This window comes from Crotalus tigris, unplaced genomic scaffold, assembly GCF_016545835.1.
Source record: "Crotalus tigris isolate CLP2741 ecotype Arizona unplaced genomic scaffold, ASM1654583v1 scf7180000018371.15429387391:27106975, whole genome shotgun sequence".
Lineage (NCBI taxonomy): Eukaryota > Metazoa > Chordata > Lepidosauria > Squamata > Viperidae > Crotalus > Crotalus tigris.
The window spans coordinates 13,052,064-13,064,159 of NW_024096970.1; the positions used below are offsets into that span (position 1 = coordinate 13,052,064).

The following is a 12,096-nucleotide window of genomic DNA, read 5'->3' on the forward strand; positions in this document are numbered from 1 at the left end:
GTATTTAAGTACATAGTGGGGTGATAGATTTTGAATGGAGCCAAAAAAGGGGGTGAGTTTTACTATTGCATTTCAATTTTTCTCATCACCTTTGACAGATTTCCATAAAGCAGTTAGCATGGGGCTAATGTCCCCAGCCCTCTACTAGCATATAGCAGCAGGCAATTATCTTCCCACATTCTTCTTAAATAGCAAAGGATTTTTGCATTGCACTGAGCTTTGTTGTAATCAGAAGCATGAGCCTGTTCCAAAGCTCCGTATAACAGGAGATTTACCCCAGACCATTCCACTCATAGAATCATTAGAAAAAGTTTTGTCATGTTGACTGAGAAAACAAGCAGTGGGATGTGTGAACTGAACCATGCTGATATCACCAGCTCTGAAACTTTGAAGTAATGATGTAAGTTATTCCTAAAGTCTTCTTTAGGAAGGGCCTGTTGTGGCCTCTTCACTATTGGAAATTAACATCTAATACATAAGCTCCATTACCCTACGGATGCAATGTGAAATTATTATTTGTTCATTAGTTTAAACAATATGTAGAATTAACTAGTATGCAGGGAGTTACTTATTTATTTTTTTTATATGGCTTTTGCTAATGTGTCAGTATTAATAGAAAAAATAATTTCAGTGGCAGCAGATTTGTAAAGATGTGAAAAACCTCTGTTACTAATTATCTAGAACGTATCTGATATTAGTTCTAGCACTGTAGCAAATCCAATGCTTAAGCAGAATTTAATTCTTATTTATTATTTATATCTCACCTTTATTTTGTACAAGTCAAGATAGCATGAGGTACTCGGTATTCTCTCCTCCTATTTCCCTCACAACAACAACCTTATGTGGTGGCCTGGGTAAAAGTGACTGTTCAAAAGTTAAACCAGTTGACATTTGTGCCTAAGGGGAGATTAGAACTCATAGTTTTCCAGTTTCTAGCTCAGCACTACATTAAACTGATTCTCAGTTTTTAAATGAATTTAAATTCCTTAAAAGAAACAAATATAAAAAACATTTGATATAAGCAATGTGCACACAGGAAAATCATGCCATCCTAGTCAGCTTTACCCCATAGACTGCATATTTCTTCTGTATATAGTTACAAAATTTGCAGAAATGTTTAAACAGTGAAATAAAATTGGATCTTTTCTTGTACTTTTCAGAATAGTAATTTCTAATACTATTTCCCAGTTGCTTTGTTTTTTGTTTTTGCTTTGAAAAATCAATTTTGTATAATTTAGTTTGCTTATAGATATATGTTTGATATGTAATATACAACAGTATAGTTTATTCAGACAATACTCATACATTTTTGAATTGAATTTACTGTACTTTAAAATAGTCTCAATATCTGTAACAGACAGATCTATAAACTAATAATTCCTAAATAATGCAAGAAAAAAGTTAACAAAAAGAGTAAGCCATCAACACTGAAGTCCTGTATATTAAAGCTATTTTTGCCCTTCACTGTATTTTGTTATTTACTGCATTGCTTTTCAAAAAAGAGAATTAACAAGAATCAGAGAACACGTTTGTCATGTGAAATGTTGTAAATCTAAAAGACTATCAGTATACACAATTCTTTCTTCTGCTCTTTTTGCTTTAATCGTTTCCATGGACTTCTGAAGAGGGAAGACTTGTCTGCATATTTTTAACTTTTCAAAGCAGCATTTTCAAATGGTGTTCCATGGAACTATGGGGTCCCATTAGAGTTTGACAAGATTCTGTGAGAGATTAAGGGGGGGAAAGGTTACTTAAATGCAGCCAACTGTTGGTTGTTAGATCAGGGATTATGAGAGATTTTATTTTTAAATTACAGCTTCTTCAGCCTGAAAAAAATTTGAAAACTTCTGTATTAGGGGTCAGAGATTTTTTTGGTGTAAATACAGATTAATTTCTTTCATATCTTGTCACTTTATAAATAATTTAAAGCATATTAGGAAATATTTGTGATCCAGTTTTTTTAAATGAATTTTTCAATTAAAATGTTTGGAAAAAACTTTCTAGTTTCTTCCCTTCATATCTTTATATCTGATGCCATATAAAAGAAAAATAAGACTTGCAGAAAAATTCCCCCTCATTCACCTCTGATCATATTTGATAAAAAAAGAGAAGAGTCTGCCGGGTTACTTGGCCACTGTAATCTTGGTGTGTCAGGTAAAGGTTTAAAAAAACTATCAACTTCATATTTCCTAGTTAGAATGTGATTTTTATCATAAGAACACTTTCTGATAATTTATTCTTGAGCTATTATAGGGTTTACCTTTTTATTTGGGAGGTAAACTGTTTGAATTGTTTTAAATCCTCTGAGTTTGCATAAAAGAAACATGTTTTCTAAGTGTGTATGTGTACACGGTAATGTCTATTTATCAATCAGCCTTTGTTTCCAGTTTTAAAAATAACAATTTACTGGAAGAGACTTCTTTTCCCAACCCAAACTTCCTTTCTCATTCTTGCAAAATTGATCCAGAGGCTTGAGGGAACTTGTGTAACATTTTGGCAGGAGAGTAGAGACACAGCTAATGGGAAGGAATATCATATAGTACTCCAGATGTTCACTAGCTGTTTAGATTCTTTGAAGGCTTATGGTGTACTGAGTTCAAATCACAGTAAATTATCTGTTAGTCTAAAAGCCTATTGCAAACAGTGAAAAAAAAATAGTTATTGTCACAAAATAAAAATTGGAATTAAGTAAATAGACAACTAATGGAAAAAATATCCTTGCAAATTTACTGAGTAAATATTGATGAAAGCTCTGACAACTTTTGGATAATTAGTATTTTTGCTTTATTTCTTTAGCTTGACAAAGATGATATGGTATATATGGAGGCATACGACAAGCTCTTGGAATCGTGGCTTACCTTGGTACAAGATGATAAACATTTCCACAAAGGCTTCTTCACTCAGCATGCTGTTCAGGTTTTTAATTCTTACATCCAGTGCCACTTAGCTGCTCCTGATGGTACAAGGAATTTGGTAAGTTCTAGAGGCAATTATGAAAATCTTGAGATGTGGAATAATTGAAAAGTTGATTTATTTAAACATAAATATGAATAATGTATTGACCAAGATTGAACAATCATGCTAAACCAGTGTGTGTGTGTGTGTGTGTGTGTGTGTGTGTGTGTGTGTGTGAGAGAGAGAGAGAGAGAGAGAGAGAGAGAGAGAGAGAGAGGTGTAGTTCTTTCTGCCCTGATTTTCCTGTCTGTTCAGTAGAAGTAAATGTATTTATCTTTACAGTTCTACATAATAGGTTTCAAATACAGTCATTTCTATTTAAAAGATCTTTTAAAAATGCCCGGCAAGGTTGTTAGTAGAGCAATGTTGGAAGAAGGAATCCTTGCCTACTTTGCAAGAGTGGTTTTTTAAAGTTTCTTATTTGGCGGAAATGGCAAAGATTTCGGCTTTCTTAAAAGACCAATCGCAAGAGAAGTATTTTTTGGTATGGAAAAAATGGATAGACTTCATACAACACAAGTTGGATATAAAAAAATATTATTTAGCTTTTCAATAACCTATATTTAAAATTTAAGATATTTTATAGATTTTTTTTCTTTTTTTACTTTCTTTTTTCTTTGTTCTTTCTTCCTATTTTCTTGTATTTCCTTGTATTTTTGTCTTTATATATATATATATTATTGTTAACTATTTCACAATTTGTTTAATTAATGTATTTTGACTTGTTAATGGTTTATATCTGTTTTAAGATTTTTTGAAAAATTTTAATTAAGCCTGTATTCAGCTCTGGGGAGGGTATGGGAGGGTTGGGGGGGCTTGGGGAAGGGAACTGTATTGTTTTGTAAAATTTAAAAATTTTCAATAAAAAAAAATGCCAAAGACAGGGGGTGACGAGTCTAACCACAATGAGATAATTAAAATTAAAACCATCCTCCTTCCATACTGACTCCTCCAGTTTTCTTGATTTGTTACCTATAATTCTGAAAAGCCAGAATTTGGCTGTAATGGTATAATGATCACTATTTATGTATCAGCTTTGGATTGTTGAAATTGGATTTAATGATAGTTCAAGCATTCATCTTGGGCGTGAAGAACACTTATTGATGATTGCGAACTCTAAGTCCTCAGTGACTAGGTTGATGGTGGCCAAAGTGCCAGCCAATATATTTCATAATTAAGGCCTTTGAGTTGTGACTAGATAATCCCAGCATAATTTGTTTGAACAGATAATTCATTAATTTCACTGAGATAAGTTCAACCCCATGCCCCATACTTAGAAGCTGACAACACAAAAACTTCTGGCTTTTCAATATGAAAGCAGGAGCTAGTTTTTTCCAAACAAGAAGCACTTTCCATAGACAGCTGTGGCATTGAATCTATTAAGAACATTATTGGGTTGTGGAATCAAGGGAAGAGGATTGAAAGAGCCTCTTAAAAGATGAAAGGATGGCTTGGTTTTAGGTTCCAGGATCCTGGTTAAGAAATCTGCAATGATTTTAGATGGGATTTTAAGTTTTGTTTTTGTTTTTTTGCTGTGGGGGGAAAAAGCCTGAATTATCCCAGTTGAAAAATATGGTAATTTTGAGTTGATAATTAAAAAATAATTATGCACTCTTGATTCTCTGTTTTGCAGTAATCAGCTTTATTATTAAAATCTAATGCATTCAACAAAGCACAATGCTGCAGAGTGCTTTTGCAGGAGTCTTGGTTAATGTTAAAGGATTCTTGTTAATGACCATATTTGGGAGGGTAGGAGTATATGGTAGTGCCAGGACTGCCATGGAGGGTAGGAGTATATGGTAGTGCCAGGACTGCCATGGGGGAGGGCTTGCCTTTTTAAAATACAGTTGTTACAATAAGTACAACCGCCACAAATCAGTGGGTTCTGGAGGATGACATAGGATAGGTCTGAGGACCTGTTAATTGGGGACCTTAGTTCTACTGTTGATGATAATGATACTGGCGCAGGAAACACACTATAGTCTTTAAATGCTCTAAAGCAGGGGTGTCAAACTGGCGGCCCGTGGGCCAGATGCATCATGGCAAAACTGTGCCCACCCCATTGCTAGCAATGGAAAAAAAATCATGAAATGTCGCGACGTGTCACATGACATTGCGAGTTTGACACCCCTGCTCTAAAGTAAAGGTAATGTCTTCATTTTAATTGTTTCATTGAAATACTGATCAGGAGTTGTTTCCCCAAGGTTGCAGGAAATGTATATTGTTGTTTTTAATTTTTTTTTATGTTCTCAGATTTATCGTGAACTAGAAATAGGAATCTTATTTTTGAGCACTGGAATGATAAAATCATGAGCATTTATGTCCTCCGCAGTTTCTGTGACTGGCTCAGTTTCTAAAAATGCTTAAGTCCCTAAAAAAGCTATACTTCCAAGCTGTACTTTTGAAGAATTGTAAATGAACTATACATTAGCAGCCTTCCCCTGTCATATGCAGTTTCCCCTTTAACAGTTCAGAATGGGACAACTCGCCTCAGCCAACTCGCTGCAGGACAACTTGCCAATTCACCATGCGACAACTTGCCATGAGACAATTTAACAATTCAGTTTAATCATTTAAAATAATTTTAAAAATTATTTCGATTTTGGTCGTTCACATTTCATTTTATCCCTCCTTTTGCATCCTTTCTTTAATAATTCTATTCCACCAGTTCTTCGATATTACTGTAACTCATGTCCCGCAGTGATTTGTCCCAGGGTGAGTGGGACATGGCAAGTTGTGCTGTGGTGAGTTGGGCGCGGCGAATTGGCAAGCAGTTGGTCTGAAAATCTACTTTGGGCATTCCATGGAACTCAGCATGATTAACGTCTCACTTGGGTTTGGAAGGCAGCAGTAAGCAGAATTTGTAAGTGGTGAGCAAAGAAGGAAATGGTTTGTTACAAAGGAGGTTAAAAATTGACTTCTTGGATGTTGTGCATTTAAAAAAGAAAAAAAAACTCTAGTTCCACTTCAAGTGTAGATATTCCTCAAGGTATGACCTTAATGGAGCCTGCCCACTAGGATTGTAAATCAAAACTGTCATAAAATGAACTGGACTCATTTTTACAACATTTTTGTGGCACTCTTTAACCAAATGAACAGGTTGTTAAACAAAGATCAGAGTTGCTGTTTGCTTTTGTTTGTCACCTGCCATCAGCTGTTTTGGCAAGACAAAGCAGCCCCTCTGCCTCTGAACTGCAGTACCTCCAAGCAGGTGCCCAGACTTAAACTGGAGGGGGAGGGGCTGAATTTTCAGGGCTCCAAGTGGAGCCTCCAGAACAGTGTTTCTCAACCTTGATAATTTTAAGGCATGTGGACTTCAACTCCCAGAATTGCTGGCTGTGGAATTCTGGAAGTTGAAGTCCACATGCCTTAAAATTGTCAAGGTTGAGAAACACTGCTCCAGAAGGAACCACTGTCCCCTGCCCATCAACTATTCTACAAGCAATCTACAGTAGTACACACTAATGCTTAGAACAAAAGCAAACAAACACAGTACAGTAGAGTTCAAAGGATCTTTGTGCTAGCAGTCTCAAATTACGTGCAAACAAACATTTGGTAGAGTAGAATGCAAAGGAACTTTACTAAGAGAGTTCTCCGTAGAGGCCAGCTAATATTTGTGCTAGCAATTCCAAAGCAAAATGCAAACAAACACAGTAATGAAAAAAAAGGTTATCTTTGTAAAGTAGTTACAAACAAGATCATACCATAATGAAAAAGAAAATTTTAAAGTATTTACAAAGGAAACCACACTACTGCAGTCCTCAAGGCAACAGCAATGAAAGAAGCAACAAGGCCAGCAGTGAAAGATTCACTCTTCTAGTCCTCCATCTGGCAGCAATGAGGAGGGGGAAAAAAACTGAGTTCCTTTTGCAAAGACTCTGGATCTTCATTAGTTATGTGACCAGGAGAAAAAAATGTGCCATCTATATGGGCCTCAGACATCACCTGTTGTAATTGTGGGTGATCAGGGCAGACATAGGACTAAAATGGCCACTGCTTTGGGAGTAACTGAATCCAGGACACACGACTCCAGCGGCTTCATTTTGGTTGCAATTTTGAACCCCTGTCTTAAGTCCACATTTGGGGTGCATTCATAACTTCAAACAGTCATTAAATGGCCATTCGTACCTTGAAGACTACCTGTAATTAAGAAATGTATGGATGATTTTCTAAGGGTTCAGAAAAAGAACAATTCTTAAAACAGCATAGCTTTGATCTTAGTACTTGTATTCACTGTACATCTTTGATCTCTTTCTGCAGGTGCTCTCTTTATTGCATGCTCTTCAGAATTGTTATTTATAGTTTATTAAGTTGATGTATTTGCCTGGTGTCAGAATTTCCCAAAGTCAAGGTTTGCAGGCATTTACTTTCAAGATGTCCTAAAACTGTTAAGGTGTCATATTTTACAGCCAATTCAAAGCATGGAAGCTTAGGGAGGTTAAAAACAATCTAAGGCAGTGGTGGCGAACCTATGGCAGGCGTGCCAGAGGCGCCACTCAGAGTCCTCTCTGCGGGCATGTTTGCCATGCCCTGGAGATGGCAACCGCCCCTCTCCAACCAGCCGCCCACTAACTTGCCGAGGTCTCACATGGCCGGATGTACTCACTGGCCTCTGTGTGCAGGGGCCAATGGTGTCAGGCAGCAGCTGCCCCGGTCCCTGCCTCACCTTGCCCTGGGATAGTGGCACCCCCGCCCTGCCTCGCCTTGCCTCACCCAGCAGGATGAGCCTCAACCCACCACCCCACCTGCCAGAGACCCTCTGGATCTCACCCAACCCTGCTCGGCCCCCGTAGGCGTCCCTCCCCACGAGCTACATTGAGTTGATCACGCCCACCTTGGCCACACCCACCTAATCTGCCATGACCACCACAGCTACGTCTACCCAGTAGGCCACGCCCACCTGACACCCGGCGATAAATAAGTGGGTTTTGGGTTGCAGTTTGGGCACTCAGTCTCTAAAAGGTTCGCCATCACTGATCTAAGGTCTCCTTTTGTTTCTCTATTACAAATGTAGTTCTCTTCATTGTCCCTTCTTTCCTTGGTCTTCACACCTTGGAATCCAAGAAGGCAATTTTGGGGAAAGGAAGGTTGAAGAAAATGTTATTTCCTCTATGTCGCCTACCATTAACCATCATACAATGTTGAACTAATTCTTCCAAAATCTAAGGTGTGCTTTGTCATACTAATTGATCTTCAGTTAATAGGAGAGACTTTCTCAAAGCTGGTTGATTGGGGCAAAATCATTCTAGCACATGGTCCTAGCACATACAATTGAAAATCTGCTGTATAGTCATGTGTTTGGCATCTACCAGGTCATAATTTATTAATCTCCCAATTGGTACTCACTCTCTAGGTGTCAAACTAGAGGGTGTCAAACTACCGGCCCATGGGCCGGTTGCATCATACAGAGGCCACGCCCACCCCAGCTTCGGCAATACAAATAAGTCGCGATACATTGCAAATGTCACATGACGCAGCGAGTTTGACACCCGTGTGTAGGTAGACTCATCAAAAGCAGCTCTGAATATCTACATACAATTTTAATAGGTATCTCATATAGTATGTTGATTTCAATGAGTGGTACTGCTGATCTGCCCACTCTTTCAAATGCCATTTTGGTCTGGTCTGTAGGGAATTCTGCCCAGCTGAACTGAATAGGGAAAGTAAGGAATTGGTCCTGGCTCCCCCTTCACTCACAACTTCATTGGCAAACCTGCATAGAAACATAATATAAGTATCTGCATAGCAGCCTGTGGGGCTGCTCCTTGTAAATCCTTCCCAAAATACTGTAATAACTGCCCTTTGCAAACTGTAGCTCTTTCTCCTGAATTTTCTATAATGGAGCACCTCTGCCATTTGATCAGCCAATGAAGTACCTTGAGGACAGAAGTCATGTCTAGATCCTGAACACAGGGCCCAATCCTCTTTAATGAGAGAGAATAAGGGAGCTTACAAGTGTAATGTCAAACGTGTGAAGCTGACAAACATAGAAAGCAAAACCCACTTGGATTTCTGGAAAGACCTATACAGAATTCTAAAAGCCTACCAAACTGATTTTCCTGCATGACCTATATCAGTGATGGTGAACCTTTTAGAGACCGAGTGCCCAAACTGCAACCCAAACCCCACTTATGCATCGTCGGGTGCTGGGTGGGTGTGGCCCATTGTGTGGGCGTGGTCCATTGTGTGGGCGTGGCTGTGGTGGTAACAGCAGACTGGGTGGGACTAAAAAGTTCAATCAATCAATTCCAACTTTGCAAGATTTTTTTTCCTGTGAGAAGTTGAAATTGACTGATTGATTGAACCTTTTTTTTTTTTTTTTTGGCAACAACGGCGGAGGCCTAAAGCGAAAAGGTTTTATAAAACCCAGCTGAAGGCCTAGGACTGGGGCGATGGCGCATGTGCCCACAGAGAGGGCTCTGAGTGCCGCCTCTGGCACCCGTGCCATAGGTTCGCCACCACTGACCTATATGTAGTATAATTAGGCTCTTTTGAATTTTTTTCTCATGTTTCCCCCTTCCCTGGATTCAAGAATACTTTCTATAATGATCCTGTTTCCTCCCTTAACTCTTTTGCTCTGTGCTCCGTGTTCTCATGGTTCGTTAGTTATTAGTTCCATCACAGAGATGATGCAACCTCTTTGTTCTAAATACTGTAAAATGTTTGGAGAATTGATGCTTCTAATAACATTGGAAGGAAGGAAGTGACTCCCATTTTTTAAAAAAATTGGATTAAGCTGATCTCAGTCAACAATCTTCCCCTGCTCCCCCTATATATACACCTATATATAGTTGAGCAGAATTTCAGCTTGATTTTACAAACCAAAATGAACATGAACTAGGACCTTCAGCTGTAATAACTACCAGTAGGAAGGAAGCTTCACATCGCAGGATTGTCATCATACATTTTTATGTAACTTCAGAATTTTCTTCCACAAAGTATAATGAGGGCCAACTTAGATTGCTTTAAAACCAAGATAGACTGTTTAGTGGAGAAGAAAACCTGTACTTTTAGTCATTATGGCTATTTATTATCTCTCATCTCTTAAACAATATGTATGCCGATTATTAAGAAACATGATCAGAAGAATCGATTTTAGGGTTTTCCACAGATAGCTGGTTTGCCCCTGTGGGATTGGAATGCTGAATTTGGTGTGCTTTTGGTCCTATCCAATAAAGCAGTCCTGTATTTTTGATTAGAATAGAATATAGAATAGAATATAGAACAGTGGTGGTGAACCTATGGCACAGGTGCCAGAGGTGGCACTCAGAGCCCTCTCTGTGGGCACGTGTGCCGTCACCCCAGTCTTAGGCCTTCAGCTGGGTTTTATAAAACCTTTTCGCTTTAGGCCTCTGCCGCCATGTGCAAAAAAAAAGGTTCAATCAGTCAATTTCAACTTCTCGTGGGGAAAAAAAGATCTTGCAAAGTTGGAATTGATTGACTGAACTTTTTAGTCCCACCCAGTCTGCCATTACCACTGCAGCCACGCCCAGCCAATGGGAGAATAGAATAGAATAGAATAGAATAGAATAGAATAGAATAGAATAGAATAGAATAGAATAGAATAGAATAGAGCTGGAAGGGACCTTGGACAACCTATACTATCTCAGACAGGTCTAGTCTCTTCTTAAAAATCTCCAGTGATGGAGTCCCCACAATGTCTGGGGGTAAGCTGTTCCACTGGTTGATTGTCCTCACTGTCAGAAAATTTCTCCTTAATTTCAAGTTGCTTCTCTCCTTGCTCAGTTTTCAACCATTGTTTCTTGTCCTTCCCTCTGGTGCTCTGGTAAAGAACTGACCCCCTCTGCCATGTGGCAGCCCCTCAGATACTACAACTCTGCTATCATGTCTCCCCTATTTCTTCTTTTCTTTAGACTAGCGAAACCCAAGTCCTGCAGCCGTTCTTTGTATGGTTTAGCCTCCAGGCCTTTGATCATCTTAGTTGCTCTTCTCTGAATTTTTTTCCAAACTCTCAACATCTTTCTTGTGATATGGTGATCAAAATTGACTGCAGTATTCCACGTGTGATCTTACTACGGCTTTGTAAAGCAGTACTAGTACTTCGCGTAATCTTGATTCAGTGCCTCTGTTTATACAACCCAGGATTGTATTAGCTTTTTTGTTTGCTGCTGCACACTGCTGGCTCATAGTTAAGTGATTGTCCATTAGGACTCCAAGGTCCCTCTCACAGTTACTGTGCAAAAAGAGAAAGAAGAGACATGCAGTAGCTGCAAATCTACAGTATATATTTTTCTACATTTGTACTTTTTCACCTTGAATGACACCTGGACATATTACCTTATCTTTGCTTATGATGGGTCAGTTTTTAATCTATTTTATTTAAAATATTAACAAATTCTAGAAAATCAGTTTTTACAATGTGACAGGCTTGCATTCTCTTTCCAATTCAGACTGCCAATGGTGTAGCTTCCAGGGAGGAGGAGGAAATAAGTGAGCTGCAGGAGGATGACAGAGAACAATTTTCTGATCAGCTGGCCAGCATAGGCATGTTAGGAAGAATTGCTGCTGAACACTGTATACCTCTTCTTATCAGGTATAGCTCAAGTCATTTATATCGCATGACATCGCCTTTGCTATTTTCATTCACTGCATCTTCATTGTGAAAAAAATAACTAATAAACTTATTTAATGTTTCCCATCAGTTTGTTAGAAGACAGAGTGACAAGGCTTCATGGCCAGTTACAAAGGCATCAGCAATTAATAAGTTCAGCTGGATCGAGCTCCATTGACAGTAAAGTGCTTGATGACTTGTATGAGGATATTCATTGGCTTATTCTAGTCACAGGTGAGTAGAAGGCTTCTGCATGCAGGGCAGTTGAGATGATTCCATTAAAAATGGAGGTTCCTTTGTCAAATCTATTACAAACTAGCTCTTCTATCAATTGTGTATGTGTAGTTTACACACATAGATGCACCCTTATTTTCACAACACTCAAGTCAGGAAAAATGGCCTTGTATGAGTGTGGTGGTTTTCTTCATGCCCCCCCCCCCCTCAACACATTGTTTTGATCTTTAAATTTGTGTAATTTCTCTCAGACCTTCCTCTGCATTTTTAGCTATTATATACAGTATACCCTCTGGAAGGAATTAATTGGTTAGAACTGCCAGTCTTACAGGATT

General features: G+C 38.5%; 1 protein-coding gene across 2 annotated transcripts in view; it reads left to right on the forward strand.

Moving 5' to 3' along the window:
• The window catches only part of XPO4 (exportin 4), a 92,661-nt gene that overhangs the window by 57,892 nt on the left and 22,673 nt on the right, over positions 1-12,096 (forward strand). For both annotated transcript variants that reach the window (XM_039351471.1, XM_039351472.1), the window contains 3 exons: positions 2,797-2,973; positions 11,367-11,509; positions 11,619-11,761. In XM_039351471.1, coding sequence (XP_039207405.1) covers positions 2,797-2,973; positions 11,367-11,509; positions 11,619-11,761 — 463 coding nt within the window. The remainder of the gene's footprint in view (positions 1-2,796; positions 2,974-11,366; positions 11,510-11,618; positions 11,762-12,096) is intronic.